The 23,992-nt window shown below is 37.2% G+C and overlaps 1 protein-coding gene across 3 annotated transcripts in view; it reads right to left on the bottom strand.

Moving 5' to 3' along the window:
• CPEB1 (cytoplasmic polyadenylation element binding protein 1) overlaps nucleotides 1-23,992 on the bottom strand; it is a 79,495-nt gene that overhangs the window by 51,017 nt on the left and 4,486 nt on the right. For all 3 annotated transcript variants that reach the window (XM_069067265.1, XM_069067264.1, XM_069067266.1), the window contains exon 2: nucleotides 18,169-18,343. In XM_069067265.1, coding sequence (XP_068923366.1) covers nucleotides 18,169-18,343 — 175 coding nt within the window. The remainder of the gene's footprint in view (nucleotides 1-18,168; nucleotides 18,344-23,992) is intronic.

A 23,992-nucleotide genomic window follows, 5' to 3' on the forward strand; every position in this document is an offset into this window, starting at 1 on the left:
TATATATATATATATATATATATATATATATATATATATATATTTGGATATTTGATTTTAAAACTTTCAATTCCAGATTCATTCCCTTCCTTCCTTGTCACCCACCCTTACTGGGAAGATAAGCAGTTCAGTATAGGTTGTACATGTGTGGCTAATGCAAAACAATAATATAGTAGATCTATTATAAAAGACTGACTATATTTCCCTCCCTCCTATCCCACCTCCCACTTGTTCTATCTCTACTTTGATCCCATCCCTTTTCAAAAGTGGGTGCTTCCAACTTCCCTCCCCGCCAGCCTGCCCTCCCTTCCACCATCCCCCCCTCATCCCCTTTCCCCCCTACTCTCCTGGAGGGTGAGATACCCTCTTTAGTGTGTATTTCACTCCCTGCTCAAGCCAAATTCAATGGAAATAAGGTTAACCCATTCCCTTTTGCCTTCCTATTCTTCCCCTCCATTGTAACCATTTTCCCTTGCCTCTTCTGTATGAGATAGTTTACCCCAATCTGTCTCTACCCATCTCCTCTCATTATATTCTTCTCACTTCTTAATTTCACCTTTTAAGTATCATCCCTTCCTGTTAAATTGGTCCTATGCCCTCTATCTATGTATACCTGTAAACACATATACACACATTCACATATGTATTCATATGCCCATATCCCCTCATATATAGACACACACACACACACACACACACACACATATATATATATATATATATATGTATATATATATATATATATATATTTCTAATCCCTTCAACTACTGAGAAAAGTTTCATAAATTACAATTGTTGTTTTTCCATGAAGGAATGTTAATAGTTCAACTTTGATAAGTTCCTTATGATTTCTTTTCCCTGTTTACCTTCTCATGCTTCTCTTGCTTCTTGTATCTGAATGTCAAATTTTCTATTCGACTCTGGTTTTTTCAGCAAGAATGCTTGAAAAGTCCTGTATTCCACTGAATGACCATATTTTCCCCTGAAACATGATACTCAGTTTTGCTGGGTAGGTGACTCTTGGTTTTAATCCCAGCTCCCTTGACCTCGGGAATATCACATTCCAAGCCCTTCGATCCCTCAGTGTAGAAGCTGCCAGATCCTGGGTTATCCTGATTGTGTTTCCACAACATTCAAATTGTTTCTTCCTGGCTGCTTGTAATATTCTCTCCTTCATATGGGAAATTCTGGAACCTGGCTATAATAATCCTAGGAGTTTTCTTTTGGGGATCTTTTTCAGGAGGTGATCGGTAGATTCTCTCAACCTCTATTTTGCCCTCTTGTACTAAAACATCAGGGCAGTTTTCTTTGAGAACTTCCTGGAGGATGATTTCTAGGTTCTTACTTTGATCATGGCTTTCAGGTAGTCCAATAATTTTTAAATTATCTCTCCTGGATCTATTTTCCAGGTCAGTCAGTGGTTTTTCCCATGAGATCTTTCACAATGCTTTCTATTCTTTCATTTGTTTTGATCTGTTTAACAGCATCTTGATTTCTCATAAAGTCATTAGCTTCCATTTGTTCCAATCTAATTCTGAAGCAATGATTCTCCTCATTGAGCTTTTGAGATTCTTTTTCCATCTGGCAAATTCAGCTTTTTAAGGCATTCTTCTCCTCACCGCCTTTTGGAGCCTCCTTTGCCATTTGAGTCAGTCTGTTTTTTAAGGTATTATTTTCCTCAGTCAGGCTGTTGACTCTCATTTCATAATTTTCTTGAATCGTTCTCATTTCTCTTCCCAGTTTTTCCTCCACTTCACTTACCTGCTTCTTAAGGTCCTCTATGGCCTGTAACCAGCTCGTATTTTCCTTTGAAGCTTTTGGTGCAGGAGGGTTCTGACTTCGCTGTCTTCCTCCTGTTCCATGCTTTGCTCCTTTCTGTCCCCAAAATAGGAGTCTATTGTTGGAATCTTGTGTCTGCTTTGTTTCCTTTGCCTGCTCATTTTGCCACTCAATTACTTGACTTTTGGATTTTTTTGCCAAAGTAGAACTCTGCCACCAGACAGGGGAGATTTCGTCCCAAACGCTGGGGTTCTCTCAGCTGCCAGAGGTATTAGATGGGTGCCCTCTCTGAGGTCTCCACACGCTCTGGCAAGCTGGACACACACACCCCAGGACCTCCACCCTAGACTGCAATCCAGATCCAAGAAGGTTAAAGCAAGATAGATTACCCCTCAGACTGGTGCTTGGTCCCCCTACACTCTGCAAGCCAGGAGCTGAAGCTGCCACATGGCGCTGGCTGGCTGTGCCAGCGTCTCAGTGGCTTCTCACCCTCGGGGTAAAAGCCACGCACTCCCACTTACTGGTCCCAAAGTCCGGACTGCACTGATCTCTCACTTGTCCTTTGCATCTATGTGTTGATAAATCTGGAAACTGCCACAGCTGCTGCTGATCGGGAGTTCCTCTGGCCCATGGCTGGTCAGGCCCGCCCCAGGGCTAAAGCCTAGGCAGCATGGTGCTGGGCTCCACTCCCAGAGCGCTGTGCTGGCCAATTCCTGCTGGCCTGCTGGGCTGTCCTCAGCAGGAGGGTTAGCTTCTCTGTGTCATTTTGTGGGTCCTGCAGCTCCAAAGTTTGTTTAGAGTCCCCTTTTTACATAGATTGGGGAAGGTCATGCTTCTACTCTGCCATCTTGGCTCTGCCTTCTCATTCTTTTTAAAAATTTAATTACTTTTAGTTTACAACATTCAGTTCCACAATCCCCTTGAGTTTCAAATTCTCCCCTTCCCTCTCTTCCCCATGATGGCATGCAATCAAATATAGGATCTATAAATACCTTCACATTAAACATTAGTCAAGTTATAAAGAATGGATAACCAATGAGAAAGAAAGAATTTTCTCATTCTTACAGAAGTTAGGGGGAGTACATAAAGACTGAGGGCAAAGGTGTTAAGTTGAATATCAAGGGATGATAGCTAAAAAAATAAAATTAAGAGGTGCAAGAGGAAATGTACTAGGAAAAAGGGAGAGAGAGGGGGTAAATTATCTCACATAAGGACAAGAAAAAGCTTTCACAGAGGGGAAAAGTAATACACAGGTGAGGAGGGACAGGATGAAAGTAAATGAAGAAAAAAATATAAACAGTGAAAAAAGAATGGAGAGAAATACACAGCAATCACTACTGTGAACGTACATGGGATGAATTTTCCCATAAAACAGAAATGTATAGTAGAGTGGATTAAAAACCAGAATCCTATAATATGTTGTTTACAAGAAACACATGTGATGCAGAGAGACACACAGAGTAAAGATAAAAGGTTGAAACAGAATCTACTACACTTTAGCCAAAGTTTTTTTTTTTTTAAAAGGCAGGGGTAACAATCCTGATCTCAGACAAAGCAAAAAAAAAAAAGATATAATTAAAAGACAAAAAAGGAAACTACATCTTACTCAAAGGTACCATAGACAATAAAGTAATATGAATAATAAATATATATGCACCAGGTGGTATAGCATCCAAATTCTTAGAGAAGTTAATTATAGCAAAAAATAGCTACACTATACTATTTTTTAAAACTATACTAGTGGGGAAACAACCTCTCCCTCTCAGAACTCAATAAATCTAACCACAAAATAAACAAGAAGTTAAAGAGAGGAATAGAATTCTAGAAAAAGTTAGATATGACAGACCTCCAGAGAAAACTGAATGGAGATAGAAAGGAATATGCCTTTGCTTCCAGGAGTACATGGCACCTACACAAAAACTGACTATGTATTAGGACATAATCTCACAAGCAAATGCATTAAGACAGAAATGTTAAAAGCATCCTTTTCATATCATGATGCAATAAAAATTACATGAAATAAGGACCATGGAAAGATAGATTAAAAATTAATTGGAAACAAAATAATATAATTCTAAAGAATGAGTGGGTCAAACAACAAATCATAGAAACAATCAGTAATTTCAAAAAGAATGACAATAATGAAACAACATACCAAGATTTATGGGATCAGCCAAAGCAGTACTTAGGAGAAAATTTTATGTATCTAAATGCTTACATGAATGAAATAAAGAAATCAATGAATTGGGCATGCAATTTTAGAAGCTAGAAAAAGAATAAATTAAAATGTCCCCAATTAAACACCAAATCAGAAATTCTGAAAAGCAAGGAGAGATTAATAAAACAGAAAGAAAACTACCTAAAAAAGACAAAAAAATAGAGAAAATTTTGGTTAATTTGACTTAAAAAAAAGGAAGAAAACCAAATTACCAATATCAAAAATGAAAAGGGTGAATTCACCACCACTGAAGAGGAAATTAAACAATTAAACAAATAAAACAATTCAAAACTATTTTGCCCAATTTTTGCCAATAAATCTGTCAATCTAAGCAAAATGGATAAATATTTACAAATATATAAATCACCCAGATTAATAGAAGAGGAAATAAAATATTTAAATAATCCTATTTTAGAAAAAGAAATTTAACAAGCCATTAAGGAACTCCCTAAGAAAAATCTCCTGGATCAGATAGATTTACAAGTGAATTCTACAAACATTTAAAGAATAATTAATTCCAATACTATATAAACTATTTGGAAAATAAGCAAAGGAGTCTACACAAATATGATGCTGATACCTAAACCAAGAAGAGCCAAAACAAAGAAAGAAATTACAGACCAATTTCCCTAATGAGTATTAATGCAAAAAAAAATTATATAAAATATGAGCAAAGAGATTACCAAAACCAATAAAACTCACATGATTTTCTCAATAGATACAGAAAAAAACTTTTGAAAAAAAAATACAGCACCCAAAAACACTAGCAAACATAGGAATAAATGATAAGCAGTATCTGTCTAAAGCCATCAACAAACAATTATCTGTAATGGGGATAAGCTAGAAGCCTTCCCAAAAAGATCAGTGGTGAAACAAGGATGCCTGTCATCACCAATACTATTTAATATTGTGCTAGAAATGTTAGCATGAGCAATAACAAAAAAAAAATTGAAGGAGTTAAGACTAGACAATAAGGAAACAAAACCATCACTGTTCGTAGATGAAATGATGCTATATTTAGAGAATCCTAGAGAATCAACTAAAGAACTTCCTGAAATAATTAACTTTAGCAAAGCTGCAGGATACAAAATGAACCCACATAAATCATCAGCAATTCTATATATTATCAACAAAGTTCAGTAGCAAGAGACAGAAAGAGAAATTCCATTTAAAGTAACTGAAGACAATATAAAGTATTTGGGAGTCTACCTGCCAAGACAAACACAATTACAAAATACTTTTCACAAAAATAAAGCCAGATCTAAACTGAAAAATATTAACTGCTCATGGGCAGGCCAAGTTAATATAAAAATAACAGTTCTACCTAAAACTAAATTTATTCAGTGTCATACCAATTAAACTACCAAAAATTATTTTATAGAGCTAGAAAAAAATAAAATTCATCTGGAAGAACAAAAGGTCAAGAATATCAAGGGAATTACTGAAAAAAAAATGCAAAAGAAAGTGACCTAGCCATATCAGATCTAAAACTATATTTAAATCATCAAAACTATCTGTTACTGGCTAAGAAACAGTGGTGGACCAGTGGAATAGATTACATACACAAGTAAATTACTATAGTAATATACTGTTTTGATAATAGGAATTTGAAGATCTTCCCTGTCCCCTAAATAGACTGAATGTAATCACATGGAGCCTGCGGCAGGAGGAGCTTACTGAACAGTACAACAGAGCCCACAGAAGCTGGGACTCAGAGCTGGAGGGAGGAGAGGCACCCAAGGAGACAGTGAGGCTTGTGAGTGTTTATTTTCCCCCTGCTGTAACAAACTTGTGTTTGTGGAAAAACTAAAGGATGGTGTGGCTTCCTGCTGTGTTATGATGTATTAACTTCTTTGTTGCTATGATGGATTCAGTTTCCTGGCCTCTAAATAAATGTTTTGCTTCTGTCTTTTATATGGAGAGTCTATTATGTTTTGCACTTGAGAACTATGTTGGAGTATTCATAGTCATTGTTGGCACTGTGAATATTGCATTGGCACTACAATCAGATCTAAAACTATATTTAAATCATCAAAACTATTTGGTACTGGCTAAGAAGAAATCAAGTGGTAGATTAGTGGAATAGACTACACGCATAAGTAAATGACTACAGCAATTTACTATTTGATAATCTAAAGGCTCCAGAATCTGGGATAAGAACTCACCACTTCACGAAAACTGGAAAATAGTATGGCAAAAACTAGGCATAGACCAACATCTAAATTGTATACCAAGATAATGTCTAAATGGGTACATGATTTACACATAAAGGGTGACAAGCATATTAGAAGAGCAAGGAGTAGTTTACCTGTCAAATCTATGAAGAAGGGAAGAATTTATAACCAAACAAGAGATAGAGATTATAAAATGCAAGATGGATAATTCTGATTACATTAAATTAAAAAGGTTTTGCACAAACAAAATCAATGCAACCAAGATTAGAAGGAAAGCAAAAAGATGGGGAACATTTTTTACAGCCAGTGTTTCTGATAAAGGCATCATTTCTCAAATATATAGAGAACGAGTCAAATTTTTAAAAATACAAGTCATTCCACAATGATAAATGGTCAAAGGATATGAACAGGCAGTCTTCAGATGAAGAAATTAAAGCTATCAGGGCGGCTAGGTGGCACAGTGAATAGAGTACCGGCCCTGAAGTCAGGAAGACCTGAGTTCGAATCCGGCCTCAGACACTTGACACAAAACTAGCCGTGTGACCTTGGGCAAGTCACTTAACCCCAATTGCCCTACCTTTCCCCTCCAAAAAAAAAAAGGCAAAAAAAAAGAAATTAAAGCTATCTGTTGGCATATGAATAAGTCTAAATCACTACCGATAAGAGAAATGAAAATCAAAACAACTGAAGTACCACTTCACACCTAACAGATTGGCTAATATGACAGAAAAGTAATTTGACATGCTGCCTAGGTGACTTAGGCAAGTCACAACCTGTCAGAACTATCGGCAGCTTTTCTAAGACTATGTAAGCTGCCAAAGCGTTCCACCTGCACTGTGGTAGAGCACATTTTTCACCAGAAAAACAATAGGTTCTAATCCCTATTCCTAAAAGGTCTTTGTAGAAAGGATTTAAACTTAATTTAAACTTAAGAGTCTAAATAAATGGTGGGTCAAAGAATAAATCATAGAAGACAATACATAATTTTATTAAGCCATAACAAAACTTTTGGGATTCAACCAAAGCCATCCTTAGAAGACAATTTATTTTGCTAAGTATTTTCATCAAAAGAAGAAAAAGTAACAAAATCAAAAAAAAAATTTGAAATAAAAGCTTAACTGGTAAGTAAAACTAGAAATTTTTTTAAGGGAAAGAAACTAAAATGAAGCATTAGCTAATCAAATTTTAAAAAGAAAAACCAAAATGTCAATACCAAAAACAAAAAAAGGGAGAACTTGAATAAAAAAATTATCAGCTTTTACCCAGTTACATGTAACAAAATTGATAATTAAATGGGTCAATATTTACATAAAAAATGTAATTAGATGTAGAGAATTTAATTCAATCTCAGAAAAAGAAAGTAAACAAGCCATAAAAGGAACTCCCCTCACAAAAAAAAAATTTCCAAAACCAGATATTTATCTGTAAATTTTATCAAAGAACAAATAATTCCAACATAACAAAGTACACATAAAAACAAAAAGAAGCAATTGCAACAAATTATATGAGAGAAATATAGTCCGGATAAAGGAAAGTAAGCCAAGAAAAAGCTATAGACCAGTATCTCTACTGAGCATAAATGCAACAATATTGAATATATTAGCCAAGAAGCTATAACATTAAAAAATACTACAATATAGGGGCGGCTTGGTGGCGCAGTGAGTAAAGTGCTGGCCCCAGAGTCGAGAGGACCTGAGTTCAGTTCTGGCCTTAGACACTTAACACCCACACAAAAATACTAGCTGTGTAACCTTGGGCAAGTTACTTAACCCCAACTGCCCTCCAAAAGGCAAAAAAAAAAAAATACTACAGCATGATTAAGTTGGGTTTGTACCAAGAATGCAGGTTACCTTCCATTCCCTAAATCTTGCATGCATTTTTAATGTCTTTTCGTTTTCGGTCCAATACTAGTTATTTTAATACTTACTGCCATCAAAACATTCTTTCTTCTTCCCAGCTTCACATCCTGTAAACTTTCTATCAAAATGATTTAATACTATTTTTATAGAGAGTTGGATCAGTGGAAGGTACATACAGAAGTCAACAAAAAAAAATAACCTGTCCAAGGCAAAAGGAAGCCACTGAAGCTTCTTGAGAATGGAGTGACATGATCTGGACCTAATCTCCAGGATTATTGTTTGATTTCTGTGTGCAAGATGGAGTAGAAAAAGGAAACTGGAAGCAAGGAGACCAATAAGGAGATTATGGCAACATCCCAGGCAAGAGGCTATGAAGAGCTGAAATAAGGTGATAGCCATGAGTAGAGAAGAGGGAATGATGTGAGAAATTGTGAGGTATCAACATGATTTAGTAAAATGAGTGGGATAAGGGGCTGCTGAGGAGGAAAAGTTGAACAGAACTCCTATATGTGGTCAATATGGGTAAGTGGAAGAATGGTAGTCACCCCAATGGAGGCATGGGGACAAAGATAATGAGTCTTATTTTGAATATGTAGAAATCAACATGCCTATTGGACATCAAGGTGGGAATTTCTAGACAGTATCTGAAGACAGAACTGGAGCTCAGACCTTAGGAAAGATTTGTAGGATGTATAGAAATAGTAGTTGAACCCATGAGATTCAATGAGATCACTTGGAGAATATGTAGGAAGCAAAGGAGAGAGCCTAGGACAAAATATGGTAGTATAAATTAGGGAGAAAGAACAAGCTCAAAAGAGAGAAGAGGGGTTAGGACCAATGACACAAGTAGGTTGGTCACCATTATTCTGACACTAGAATAAAGGGATAATGCTGAGGTGATTTAAAGCATGGAACTGGAAAGGAGGAGTTCACGAGACCTCTTTTTCCATGGAAATAGGATACAAAGTACTCTGCTGAGAGAATGAAAAAGGTCATTGTATAAGTGGCTTGAAGCTCTGAACTGTTAGGAGGAATGTGACAGAACAATCAGAGAAGACTGATGCTTAACAGTAGGGACCTAAATGAGGCTGAGTAACAAAATTTGTCATGAGTCAGTTAATTCAGCTGTGTGACTCTCCTGCAATGTTCAGTAGCTCACAAGAAGTAGCAGCAAAGGAACTTAAGTGACAGATATTGAATATCTCTGCAGAGATAGAGCAAGGAATTAAGAAAGGGGTGAGCCACAATGTGAAAATGGGAGGGGGGGATTCATGAGTCAAGGCATACATAAACTTGAACAGCTAAACTAAGTGTTAAGATGTTAATAAGAAAAATAAGATCAAAGAAGAATGGAGAAGGAGAAAGGGACTAGAAGTTATGGCAAGGTCAAATAGAAAGTTTAAAGAGGGATGTCCAGTTGTGGAGATGAAACACCCAGTGATGAGAAGTCAAAAGTATGAACACCCCTGCATGAGTTGGAGGTGAAGTGAAGGTGCTAAGGATGTTAAACTGGGAAGAAGAGTGATTTGATAGCAATAATTATTAAAATAACTAGTATTGGACTGAAAATGAAAAATTATTTCAACATAAGCATTATCATATGCCATGCTAGGCACTAGGGATGCCAACACAAAAATAATGAAGGAGCCCTGGCCCTTAAGAGTTCACAAAGCAATCTGAGGTAGAGGAAATAAAATACAACCAGGGAGGGAGGAGGGATTTAAGGAAAAGAGAAGGAGAGTGTGCCAAACATGATTCACAACCTATGCAAAAGCACTGAAAATACAGGGCAAGGAAAGGAATAATGTAAAAACAGTCTATTCAGTATCTACTATGTGCCAGGCGCTGCACTAAACACTATACAAATATCTCATTTGATCCTCACAACACCCATAAGAGGTAGATGCTGTTATTAACCCATTTCACAGTTGGGGAAACAGAGGCAAACAGATGTGAAGCGATTTGCCCAGGGTCACTGAACTAGAAGCAATTAAGGCCCACTCTTAATTCCAGTCTTGCAGAGTCTGGAGTCCAGTGCTCTGTGCACTATGGTACCCCAGCTTAGCAGATGAAAACAAGTCTCAATGATGCCTTTTGCTTTTCCTACAGTCATTCCTGGATGTTAGCCACATATACTCCTCCTCAGAATGGAACCCACCCTTTCAACCACAATCCCAAAAAAGTAGGCAAAAACCACCAATACAGCAACAACACATCAGACAGAGTATGCAGCATTCACCTTAGACAGAATCCAGCCTGCCTGCTGAGAAGGAAGACCACTGGATGGATCAATAAAGAGATCTTTGACAACCTTGGAAAAAGCTATTTCAATGGAGGGGTGGGGTTGGAAACCAGATTGTAAGGCACTGATAAATGAGTGGCTGCTAAGGAAGTGCAAACAATGAGTGTAGGCTGCTTTTTCTAGGAGTATGGCTGTGAAAAAAAAGACATACAGGATGAAAATATATGGGGACAGCAAGGTTAAGGGAAGATTTAAAACAAATCTGGATGTTTTTAAGGCAGGTGAGCCAATAGTTATAGAGGGACAAGCTCAGGAAAAGAATGGATCTAGGGAACAAGTAAAGGGGTCAGCCTCACCAAGAAGATTTACCTCTTCTTAGACTGGAGTCAGAGGAGAGAAATTGAACAGAGGATAAGGAGAGGCTGAAGGTTCTCACAGCGGTCTCAATTTTCTTGGTAAAATAAGAGGAAAGATCCTCTGGTCAAGGTTTGGAATAGACTGTGGAGAGTTTAAGAGGGTATCAGTCAGAAGAGTCAAAGAACTGTAAGGTAGCCACAGAAGCCCAACTGGGATCAAACAAAACGTGACTTCATCCAATATATTCAACAGCAGAGGAGGCAGTGCAAAGAAGGGGACATGGGGGAGGGCAGGAAGGAGAGGCTAATTCAAGGCTATTTGGCAAACAGCAGCAGCAATACTATAAGAGTGCAAGAGATAAGGGATGCTTTAGTTCAATCCCCTCTTCTACAAATGAGGAAATAAAGTCCTATTATATCTAGGAGTATACAGGACAACAGAAAACTAACTTGGTTTACCTTGGACTAAGAGGGAAAAGTGAAGCCAAAAAAGAAGTAACTGACTTGTGAAATCAAGGAAAGATAGAGTGAAGATAACAAATAAAGCTAAAGAACAACCACAAACTAAAAGCAAAGCCACACACACAGAAACACCAAAGACTTATAAGGCAGAAGATGGGTTCAAATCCTGTGAAATTTATTGACAGGAAAACAAGCAAATTATAACCTCTGTATCTCGGTTTCCTCATTCGGAAAATGGAAAAATAAGTATCTATTTCATAGGATAGTTTTAGCCTTTGAGTGAGATACCGTATCTCAGCACTTGTCAAATTTTAAAGCCCTAGATATAGAAATTGTCAGCTGTTGTAGTTTTGATAAAGTCAGATTACAAAATATCAAGGTAGGGTATCACTCAGTAAAAACTATTTGGAAAGTTGTAAAGCAGTATGGCTTAATAATATTAAGCTCCCATAATGATATAAACATAGAAAACATCTTTTTAAAAATAAGAAAATGGAATGACCTCAATTGTTAAGAAAATTCTCATCTATTTAACAAAAATAATTTCTAAATAACAAAAGGGTGATTAGTTTTTTTGCACAACAAAAAGAAATGAATGCAGAATAAAAAAGAAAACTGGGAATTGCTGCTATAAACATTAACAAAAATAAGATAAATATAGTCAATTCCTTATAGATTTTAAGGAGTTAGTTCCACTCTCCAATGGATAGTTGGTCAAAGGAAAATTACCAATAGCCCCACCTGAAAGACTTTTAATTCCAGTAAAAAAAAATGTAAATTAAAACAACTCTAGTACCACTTTAACACCTATCCATTTCTTACAATCTGGCTTCTGACTCTGCTGTAGAAAATGCTATCTAAGGTTACCCAAGATCTGTTGAATCCAATGGCCTCTGACCTTCTCTGTAGCTTTTTACATACTGATGACCACCCTTCTGTTGGTAAGATTATCTTATTTCCCACTGGTTTCTGTGATATTACTCTCTCCTGATTCTCTTTCTATCTGGTCATTCCTCAGTTTTCTCTGCTTAATCATGCATCTTATGCTCATGGGTGTCCCAAGGCTATACTACTAGGACCTCCTCTTCAACTCTTCTCCTTTGAGGTTCTCATCAGCAACCATGGTTTGAATTGTTTCAGTGCAGTCAATTTTCAAATCCATGTATCTATTCATTGATTTTCTTAACTCCTATCCCCACATCTCCAATTTGAATGCTAGACATCTTTATCTGGATATCCCACTGGAAACACAAAGTCATCTCTCCAAACCAACTTAAACCTGTCCTCCTCTACTTCCATTCTATTGAAGGCCACCTCCCCATTCACACAGATTTGGAACCTCAGTCATCCATGTAACATCTCACCCTCCACATAAGCAATCAATAATCAAGTCTTGTTAGCCCTATCTCCACAACATCTTCTTTGTAAGTCTATAAATAAGCATCTTTTAAGTATTTCCTACATAACAAGCACTGGGGGTACAAGTAAATCAAAATAGTCTCTGCCCTTATGGAACTCAAAGTCTACTGGGAAAACATGCACATAATAAAATACATATAAAGCACAAACAAAAATTCACAGGGGAGAAGAAATTTAAAAATCATGTAATAGATGGCACCTGAGCTGGGCTTTAAAGTCAGGAAGACTTCTCTTCCAGTACAAATCTGGCCTCAGATGCTTACTAGCTGTGTGACTCTGGGCAAGTCACTTTACCCTGCTTGCCTCAGTTTTCTCATCTGTAAAATGAGCTGGAAAAGGACATCGCAGCAAGCCACTCCAGTATCTTTGCAAAAAAAAAAAAACCCAAACAGAATCACAAAGAGTTGGACGTGAGTGGAAAAACTGAACACCATCATGTACTCTTTGGGTAAGTTATATACCACTGCCCCAGCCTGATATTTAAGGCCCATCATAATTTGGCACTAATCCCTCTTTCTAGTCTTATTTCATATTTCTATTCTTTTCACACAATGTTCAGAATAGGACTACTAGCTATTCCTTGCACTCAAAACTGCATTTCCATGCATTTGCCCAAGTGGCTTCCCAATACCTAGATAGCACTCTATTAACCTCTTGCCTCTTAAAATATTTTCTTTCAAGGCTCAGCTTAAATAAAGCCTTCCAATTCCTTGTTATTAATGTTTTCTCCCTCCTCAAATTATCTTGTATTTACTTATTTGTATACTTGTCAGTTTCTCTACTACCTGGAAAAATGTAAGCTCCTTGACTGAAAGTCAAGAAGACCCAAGTTCAAAGCCTACCTCAGACACTTGCTGTGTGAACCAAGGGCAAACCATACTGCCCTTTTCTCAGCCTCATTTTCATCATTTGCAAAATGGGGATAATACTACTTATCTCATAGGGCTACTGTAAGGCTCTGCAGCAAGTCTTAAAGTGCTATATAAATGCTACATGTTATTATTTGTCTTTGTATCCTCAGAATACAGCAGTGACTTAAAGACAGGTATTTCAAGTTTCTTTAACTTGTTTAAATGCAAGGCTAGCAAGACTACTAAAGAGTTGGCAAAATTCACATTATAATCTCCCTGAAAAAGCAATCTGGTGATACGTAAAATGAGAGCTACAGAGCTAATCATTCCTTTTCAATGACTAATCTCCCTACTCAGACTACACCAGTGATATCAAACTCCAACAGAAATGGGTGCCATGAAATCATATGTAAGGTTCCCTCTAAAGGCTGCATTGAAAAATCACATATTAGCATTTTCTATGTTTTACTGTCTTTATTTTGTTCAATATTCCCCAATTATATCTTAATCTGATTCAGGTCACACTCAGGCACGGTGTAGGCCACAAGCAGTCTGCAGATCATGTTGAGACACCTCTAAACTACTTACCATAAGGATATACAAGAGAAAATCAGATTTGGAGACAGCACTCCTGATCTCAAATCCCTGCTCTGAGCATAAGTTCCTATGACTTAAGTACACAATAAATCTCATATCAAGTTAGTAAGTATTTATTAAGTGCCTACTATGTGCCAGGCAACGTGCTAAGAGAGATACCAAAAACCCCCTCACAAAGTCCCTATCCTCAAGGAGGTCACAATCTAATGGTGGGAACAGAAATAACATGTAGAAACATGAACAAACAGCCAAAATGAGAAACAATCCAAGCGAAGATTAGGAAATGCCTGAAATATAGTATACTGACAAAAACTACTTCACCATAAAAAGTATTAATATAAATAAATTGGGGGAGACCTATGAAGTGACATAATTAGAATATATTGGGTGTCATGATTCCAAAGGACTCCAAGATGAAACATACCATCTACTCCAGAAAGAGAACTGATGGACTCAGAATATAAGATTAAATGTCTTATTTTCTTCTAACCTCAACTCTAAATATAGCAACATCAACTAATCACTACATCTAAGCAGGAAAAATCTCAGTATAGTCAGTTCTGCTATAATTCATATTTCAAAAACTCAAATTTGTTCCACTGCAATTGATATATCAGGGAAAATTTTAAGCATAAAGAATTTCAAGTTTGCTTCTGGTTCCACTTCTTTGAGAAACATCAAGGATGCAGAAAACAGCACTACTTCACAAAAATTCAAGCTGCAAACCCTTCCAACGAGCACATCCAAGAATACTTCAGGTCTTTGTCAAGTGGCTAGATTATTGTATATCTTCCGGTTCTGTAAAGTTGTGAGCTGGGGAGGAGTGGTTTGAACCTCCCCTATCCCCTTCAGTCACTGCTAATAACTCCCCCACCCAAACAAAATCACAGCCAAACTCATTGCGGTCCAAGAAGCAGGGCAAGGCTTCAAAGGCTGCCACTATTTATTTTAGCATTTAAATATTTCTTAACGTTTAACATATATCAAACTGTGCTACCCTCTTATTCGCCTCCTATCTTTCTTCAAGATGTCACTGACCCCACTTTCCCCACAAGCCCTGTGGTTTTCACTGCACCAAACTGCACAGCTCACGCTTTTGGCAAACGTCCAAGTCATAGCAGAACAGACTAGATTTTAAAACGGCTATCAAGACAGTAGGGAGTCAAGATTTGGTTGCTATGACCCTCAGTAAGTTACTCTGGGTTTCAGTTTCATTATCTTAAAATAAGGGTACTGGACCTGTAAGGGCCGTTTTACTGTTATGATTCTAAAAAATAAATTTATAAGAATATCCCCCAAAAAATAACTCAAATTTTTTAAGGAAAAAAAGTTGAGGGATTTTAAAAACTTATTTCTTGACCTAAAAAAATGAGATTTAAAAAAAATATATTATTTGGATTTTTGCTTCTTTGGCATTTAGCAAGAGAAAAAAATGTTGCATTTCAATTTTATCTACAGCAGCTATGACTTGTTTTTCCATTAAGTATTCATTTGGCTTTTTAAAAGTTGTTCTCAGGGGGCTCTTTATCTCTCCACTCTGTTCTCTAATTTCCCTATTATTGGACCACCACCTTCTCAGACACGAAGGCCCAGGCGTCATCTTTGACTCCTCACTATTTCTCATCCACCATGCCCAATCACTCAGCTAATCCTAATCCATTCTACCTGTGTTAACATTTTTCCTCTGACTCAACCACCATTCTGGTATCTCCTCACACCTCAACTATTGTTAAAAGCCTGCTGGTTGGCCTCTCTCAAAACTTTCTCCAATACAGTCCATCCCCCGCTCAGCTGCCCAAGTGATTCTCCTAGAGTTCAGCTCTGAGCATACCCTTAATAAATAAGTTCCAGAGGTTCCCCCTCTTACCTCAAGTATCAAACCTGTTGGACTTTCAAAGCACCTGGCCCCATCCTCCATATCTACCTCACACATACCCCACCCCAGGGATACTGGCCTCCTGGCTGTTCTATCTCCTGCCTCTGACCACTGTCCCCACACCTGTGTCTCCTGACTTCCTTCAAGCCTCAAATTCCCACTTTCTGCAAGAACCCTTTCACAGGCTTCACTAATCTTTGCTCAGAGACTGCTCCATTGACTGTGTGTCTCTCTAATTTCTATGTAGTTATGTGCATGTTATCGGCCCCATTCAACCGTGATCTCCTCAAAAGGAGGGACTGTTGTTTGCCTTTGCAATTCCAGTGCTTAACAGTGTCTGGCACACAGTTAAGCAAAGAAAAGAATAGTTTTAAGCTTTTTTCACAACTTGCTGAAATCAGACTTAATATTTCATTCATAAGTGGAGGCTTTGTACACAGATTACAAAATTCAATGGCTAGATTGCAAAAGTTAGCTGTTATTAGTATGCCAAAGGATTGTCAAAGTTGCCTGTTTGAAGTGTTTTCGATATTTTCAATCTCTTCTTACTTATCTTTGGCCCACAACACCTGTATGATGAAATAAACAGAAGAGAATTTTAAAGCTGCCAACAATAACCAAAAGTATCAAAAATACCTTTAGTATTTTCCAACTTTGAATGTGGTCTAAGGAAATGTTATTTCTAGGGTATCCAAAAATCAATTGTATCAAATCAAACTATTTTGCCTGAAGTAGTTTCTAGTCATTTATAGAATGAAAAGTGCAACTGGTGATAGAAAAGCAACTATAACCACCTTTAAAAAAAAAAAAAAAGGTCTCCTTCAATTGTTTCTAACATGTGAAAACACAGGGGCACACACTCTGAGGTCCTTAGGACAGCTTGTCTTGAAGGACCTCTGGTTCAGAGATCACTGAAAGCCATAACACAACTCTTAACTTTCTAAATTGAGGTATCTGGGATATGAAAAAGTAACCAACTTGGAACCGGCTAACACCACCCATTTATGACTCTAGGCTTTAGAGTAATATTACTGAGATGTCAAGATTTAGGGGCAGGCAGAGAAAAACAAATTTTCAGGTTTGTTCCATTTGCAATTTAATAGATATAAAATTTTACCATTAGATAAAGCCAAAAATAGAATTTTTTTTTGCTTTTTTAAAGATAGTGGCTATATGGACAATCAATATCCAATTGTTTAACTTCTTAAGGAGGGGGCAGGATTAGGAGGAAGATAATTTGAACTCAATTTCTTTTTCTGCTTGAATTTATTACCAGTTTTCAACGTTCGTTTCCACAAAATTTTGAGGTAAAAATTCTCCCCATCTCTCCTACTCCCCAAACATACTGAATACCCCTCCCCCAAATCAGCCTTCTCTTGTATCTCCCACCCCGCCTCGAACTCAATTTTTAAAAGAGATTGTTAACAAGAATTTTACATGTAACTAGGAAATATTTAACAAATAAAAATAATTTTTAAAACTAAAATAAAAAATAAAGATAGTGGCTATGTACTACTGGACCTTCATGGGGGCAATCTTGAAACTCAATCTCCACAGACATTTTACACATCAGCAATTTCCAAATCCAATTATACAACATCCCAGAGTCTCTTCAATAATCAAGGTTCATAATAAAATTCCCCAAAATAAAACCACTTTAATCTAAAAACCCCACATACCAATATATTATCTACAAAGGCATTCTTTAGATGTCACAACTCTATAAAGGTTAGGTATGACACATCACTGCTATACCAAGTATCTCCAAGACCATTACTCTTCAACAAATAGTTGCCTCAATACAAATAGGGAATTTTATATGAAGCTTCTACCCAACTTTGATACTTGGTGAATATTTTACTCCAGTCCCCAACTCATGAAGGTGAAAAGGCAATTAAAACTTCCAAAAGAAAATTAATATTTTTTTCCTAACTTAATGGGTCATGAGAAAAGCATTCTGCAAAACTTGAATCATCGAGACATTACCTAAAAATCTGTCAGTGCTTTTAGGAACACTCTACTTTGGGGTCTTCTAGAATGTTTAAACTTCAACACAGTTTCCATTAATAAGTGTCTCCACTCTCCCATTTGCATCCCAAAACAAAAGTTCTTGAATATTAGCACTAGAAATATAAACCTTATTTAATAGCATTATTAACAATCAACAGGTATGGCATTTCTAGATACTCATGTCAAATCCTTAATAAAATTAAAGTTAGCTAAGTATCCAAGATAGAGTACAGTGATCCACCCTACCCCTCATAACTACAAATTTCTTAGCTGCACCTGTTAACAACCCAATCCATCCCTGCTTTCAGCTACAAATCAACATCACCTGACAAGTGATCATGCCTTCCTTTTGTAATAGGTGTTGTGCAGACTCGACTGAAATCCAGAGAGTTGTCCAACATGGCGTTTATTCTACGGAAAACATCAGCATTGCTACAAGTTGAAAGTGCAGGGGCTTCAGGGCTATCCCAGCAGTCTTTGATCCTCCCTGTGTCTTCTTTCTAGTATGACAGAGAAAAGATTCTTTTAGCCCAAATTCATTTAGTTCAAAACCCACATTATCAAGTTAATTCAATAATGAACATATCTTAGTCCTTACTCAGTAGCCTGTTATCTTATCATCCATAGAAGCAGCTTTTAACTTCACAGGTCCTCTTTTGCAAGAATCAAATAAAGATCGCTGTGGAAATGCTTTGGAAATATCAAGTGGGATAGGATGCAGACCTGGGACTTCATTGATACAAGCAACTCAATGAAAAAAAAATACTCCCTTTACCAATTCATGTCAACATCTTCTGTAATTTATATCCTCAGGAAGTTGCCTGGCCCATCAAGAGGTTAAGTTGACTAGTCCAACCTCATAAAGCCAGTATGTGTCAAACACAATCTGAACTCAGGTTTCCTGGCTCCAAGACCAACTATCTACCAAATTGCCTCTCCAACTAATATTATATACATATGGGCAATTATTCATTGGAACACTTTTGTATGAACAGAAGACTATGTTAAGGTACTAAAGGGGACATAAAATTGTTGGAAAATATAGTTTGTGCCCTCAAGAAACTTGGTTTATTAATCAACGCAAAAACTATACCGCAGGATGTTATAAACTGTCAAACTAATATGAGAATACAAAAAGAAGGGAAGACATAGGAATACTTGGCAGGTCTTACGGGACATTCAAGTTTTAGTTGGGTAGAACTGGGAAGGGAAGGAATACCAAAGTAGAAGAAATTACATGGGCAAAACCAAGTTAAGGCAGAAACATGGATCCTGAGTTCTGGCAATGGTTAAGTGGTATTATATATACAGAGTTTCCACTTAAGGTAAATGAAAGGTTCCACAGACCTCCTTCTCTCCTAGTATGGCTCCACGTGACTGTGGCCTCTCCCTGGAGGCCTGCAGAAGTATCAGCCAGAGACCAGGAACTTGCTGTCCACAGGAGTCAAATTCGTATAATGCTAGTTCATTTGAAGCAAAACCTCTCTCATTCTCTAAAGAATTCACCTAAGATAGATGCTCTTGTAGGAGCAGTTATCAGGTTCTTTTCACTTCCCAACCCTGAGCCAGTATCTACCAGTCACTGAATGTTCTCACTTTCCAAATTCTTTACATTAAAGAAAAAGTAGAAGGGTTTTAAAAGGCTAATTAGCTTCTCTTCCCCACTCACCATCCTTTATCACACCAACCCTACCATAAAACTAACTTCAATTCAGACATCAGAGAATTCGGGAAAAACAAAGATCCTGGCCCAAAAAAGACAAAAAGTGAAGAAACAAACCAAAAGACCCACATGCACAGACACACCAAGGAGGGGCACAAGGTATGCCTCAAAGAGTAGTTCCAATGAAAAATTAAAACCAAGTCAGAGACTGAGTTTTCTTAAAGATCATGGGCAGTTTCATTGCTGATTCATATCCCATCTTATGCTTACTTAGTCACTAAAGGTGAAAATGGGCTTTCATTCCTTTTGTCTTTCTCTAACAATCTGTACTATAGATATTTCTATACTAGTTTTATTGACTATTTTAACATGAACTGGAACTATATTGCATAACACATCATCAACCTAACTTATAACACTCAATTTGAGCTAACAAAGAATGATGGCAAAGAATCTCTGGAGTACCAAAGGAGTGTACACATCTTGGTCCTTGAAGGAGCCCTTTGCACCTCTTCTGTGATGTCTCCAGAAAAGAACCCTGTCCCATCACAGTGGAACCACTACCACACACGCTATGCTGCTTCTGTGGGCACTAAGAAAACAGAATGCTACAGCACAAATGCTGTCATCATCATTGGACTGGATTGTCCCACAGGATCAAGTGAAAGGGAGTAGGGAGGTTCTTACAGTCATGTACTATGCTGAACTTAAATGCTCTGAATATTCAGGAGCTTTTTTTTATTATTAAATGACCCTGCATATCTCACTATAGGAAAGGCTAGTATAAAGGGAAATTCATCACACCAGAACCAAACAAGTACTACACCATTCCCAAGTGACAAAAACGCAAGGAAAAGCTTGCAATTCATTTAAAAATTGCTGTTTTGTCATTTGAATGCCTACTGTGTACAAGGAATTATGCTGGTGCTGAGGAATATAAAGAAATATAAGCCATGGTTCCTGTCCTGTCCTTATTGAATTTAAAGTCTAGTTAGGGATATAAGGGAAACATATATGGTAGCAAACTAAACCTTGAGTACTATAAAAATAAAACGGCCCAGGAGTTTGCTAGAAGCAGAAGTCACTAAGGAGTAGGGAGGGTTGGCAGAAAATGTCTAAGTTAAAGAGGGAAAATGAATAAACCAGTCTGGCTGAAAAGAACATGAATTATCTTAAGGTATTGTGTAAGACATGGCTGGAGGGATATGCAGAGGTCATACTGTCTTGGTAGACAGTTTAGAACCACTCTAAGGGAGAGGGTAGTGGAAGGGGAAATGATAAACTTTATAACTATGAAACTGGCAACTAGAAGGAGCCTGGTATATTGGAAAACACAGACTTGGAGCACTTTTATTTAGGACCTGGGAGAACCCAAGTACTTATATAGCCTCAGGCCTTTATTAAGAGGTTCATGGAAGAACATCCAAGTTTCCTTACATCATCTCTAGACACAAGTTCCACGATCTAGCAGGTTCTGAGTTATGAAAACATGCTAGAAGTGGGAATTAAAAGCAGATACAAGATGAAAAAAAATCCATATACTTTTTATGACCATGGAGAAGGACGTTTGGTCAGACAGTAGTTATTGAGGAAAAGATCTGGCATTTTAATGGAGTGCAAATTCAATGAGTCAACATTGTGATAAAGCAGCAAAAAGTCCAAAACAATCTTAGACTAAGCCTTAAGACTATGTTGAATGATATTCTGGGAATGGCAAGCAAGAGTACCTTTCTAGACTCTACCCTGACCAGAATCCATCTGGATTACTGTACCCAGTTTTAAAGTCCTTATTTTAAAAAGGTTCATTAACAACCTGAAAAAAAACATCCAGAGAAATGGTAGAAAAACCAGGAGCATAAAGGACCTCAAGATCAGGCCCTATACATAGAAACAGTTCAAGTAACTGGAGATGCTTAGTCTGAAGAATAGAAGACTCTGGGGCATGACAGCTATCTTCAAGTATGTGAAATCCTATCATTTCAGAGGGATCAGACTTTCTAATTGACTCTATGACAGAACTAAAAGCCACCGTTAAAAACTTTAAAGAAAAAAAATCAAAACTTGAAGCAATGACAAATTTCCTGACAACCGCATCTATCCAAAAGTATAAAGGGTCCCTAAGAAGGTGGCAAACTGCCCCCTCATAAGTGGTCTTCAATGAAAAGCTGAATGACCAACTCTTCACTGTTACTTAGAGATAGAATTTTGAACTGTTCCAACTCAGAATCTGTAATGATAATACCAGCTACTTACTGGCTGAAGGAAGTGCAAGAGAGACAAGGGGATAGTCAAAGGTCACTTGGATGTTAAACCTCAGGAGACAGGGAGAAGGGTGATTCTACCACATCAAACACTTATTGGAAACTAGAGGTATAGGCAATACAGAGATCAGTCTTCCCTCAAGGAGCTTACCAGTTAATTCTAATTAGAAAAATACCTACCAGGAGTGAAGCAGACAAAAATGCAGAAAACTGAAGAAGCCATTGCTTAAGATTTTCTTTTGGGGGGGGGGGGGGGAAAATGGAGGGATATTTTAAGTTCCATGTGGATATGTCTAGCAAGTAGATAGTCAGGACACTTAGGTGCAGAAAAGAAAATCAGGGCTGGAAATAGATTGGGGAGTCACCTGCAGCATGTGAATACTTAAGTTGAGAACAAATGAATGTGCTATGAAAAAAGAAGGCTAAAGACTGAGCTTTGAGTAGACCTACATGTGAGGAGCAGGAATGGGGGAGAAGCTGCAATGGAAACAAAAATGGAGCACAGGTTTAAAAATGGTGAATCATCTTCAAGGCTGCTAAAGCCAAGGTAGAAGAATCACTAAAAGGTGATCAATGTAATTAAATAGAAATAATACTAGTCAAGTTTTACCAATAAACACTTGACCTGGGGCAAGTCTCAAACTCTTTAGTTTCCTCAATTACTCAATGCTGGGGTTGAAGCAGATCCTGTATAATTGTGACTGAGAAAAATCTAATGATATGGTCACTAGGATGTCACTGGTGACCTTAAAGGAGGTTTTGGTACAGTGGTGAGGAAAAAACAAGACTGAAGGAGGCTGATTTGTCTGTGGGTAATAAAGGGAGATTTAGTCAAGACATACAATTAAAACCTTAAAAAAAACCTTCAATTAACTTCTCTGTCTTTAACACCTCTAGACTCACTTCTAAAATCCTCTCCCACATCCAAACCAATACTCCAGTTTCTGGCCTTTTGCCAAGACTGAGGAAAAAAGGTAACAATTATCCATGTTACTCCCCCAGAAACAACCTATACATATAGCTGACCAAGAAAGTCACTGCATACTTTATCTTTGAAACTAGAACTCTAGGTCAAATGTATATTGTAGAATTAAGTCCAATATCACAAAAATTAATTTTGTTTGGATGAAAATAAAATAAATTCTATTTCATTAAAGACTACCACCACAATAAGGATTCAGATGATCCCTGAACTAAGTATTTCAGTCCAAAAAAATGTGCTAATTATTACTGTTTCATCATGTCAAACCAAGGAAAAACGTAAAATCATCTCAGCAGAAGCCTGCCCCTTTATCAGTCAAGATTTCCTAGCTTATCCTTAAGAAAAAAGGAAGATCAGACACTGCATAGAAAAGCAGACCCACAGACCAGGCCTTTTCCCAGTCTCCCCCCAGTACCACCCGAGATTACTTCCCATTTACAATGCAGGTATCTTGTATGTACATAGCTGCCTGCATGTTGTCTCCTCCATTAAACTGGTAGCTTCTTGAAAGCAAGGGCTGTTTTTACCTTCTTTATATTCCCAGTTTGTAGCTGACTAGCAGCATATAGTAGGTGTTCAATGCTTTCTGACTGATGTACCCAGGTATAAGGCAGAATAGGGCTGATATCAAAATGGGCTTGATTCTTTTTGTGTCATGGACCACTCTTTGGCAGTGTGGTAAAGCCTATGAACTCTTTATTAGAGTAGGGTTTTTTATTCACAATTGAAGGAAATGCTCGATTTCAATTAGAAGTGAAAATATCGATGCAGATTTTTTTCCCATCCAAGTTCACAAACTCCTACAATTTACCTAACCCATAAATGCACTTCAAGAACCTCCATGTTAGAACAAATATTTGCCACTTTAAGTCATAATCCTTTCTTCTTCATATCTAAATCACCAAAGATAATAACCCAAACATTAATAGGTCTGCTGATTTCAACAGATAAGTACTAGAGTAATTCATTTTACCTGATAGAACTTAATGTTTGTTGAGGTAAATTCCTCCTTTTTAAACAAGTACAAGTAAAAAGTACTGTAACAAATGGTCATTAACAGAAGGAAAATGAAAGCAGTAACTGAAATAATTCTATTGGCATTGAGATTACTATTATAACAGACCTGAGAAACCAATTATATGTGGAACTATTTTAGTTACTAAATAAAGATTGAATTCTTAACCTAGTTTCTGGTTGGTAAGTAATTGACAACATGATTGAAAAGGCAGCTGAAAACATAATA

The sequence above is a fragment of the Petaurus breviceps genome, unplaced genomic scaffold (assembly GCF_028583685.1).
Source record: "Petaurus breviceps papuanus isolate PSGF00001 unplaced genomic scaffold, PetGlider_PUasm1.0 90740, whole genome shotgun sequence".
NCBI lineage: Eukaryota > Metazoa > Chordata > Mammalia > Diprotodontia > Petauridae > Petaurus > Petaurus breviceps.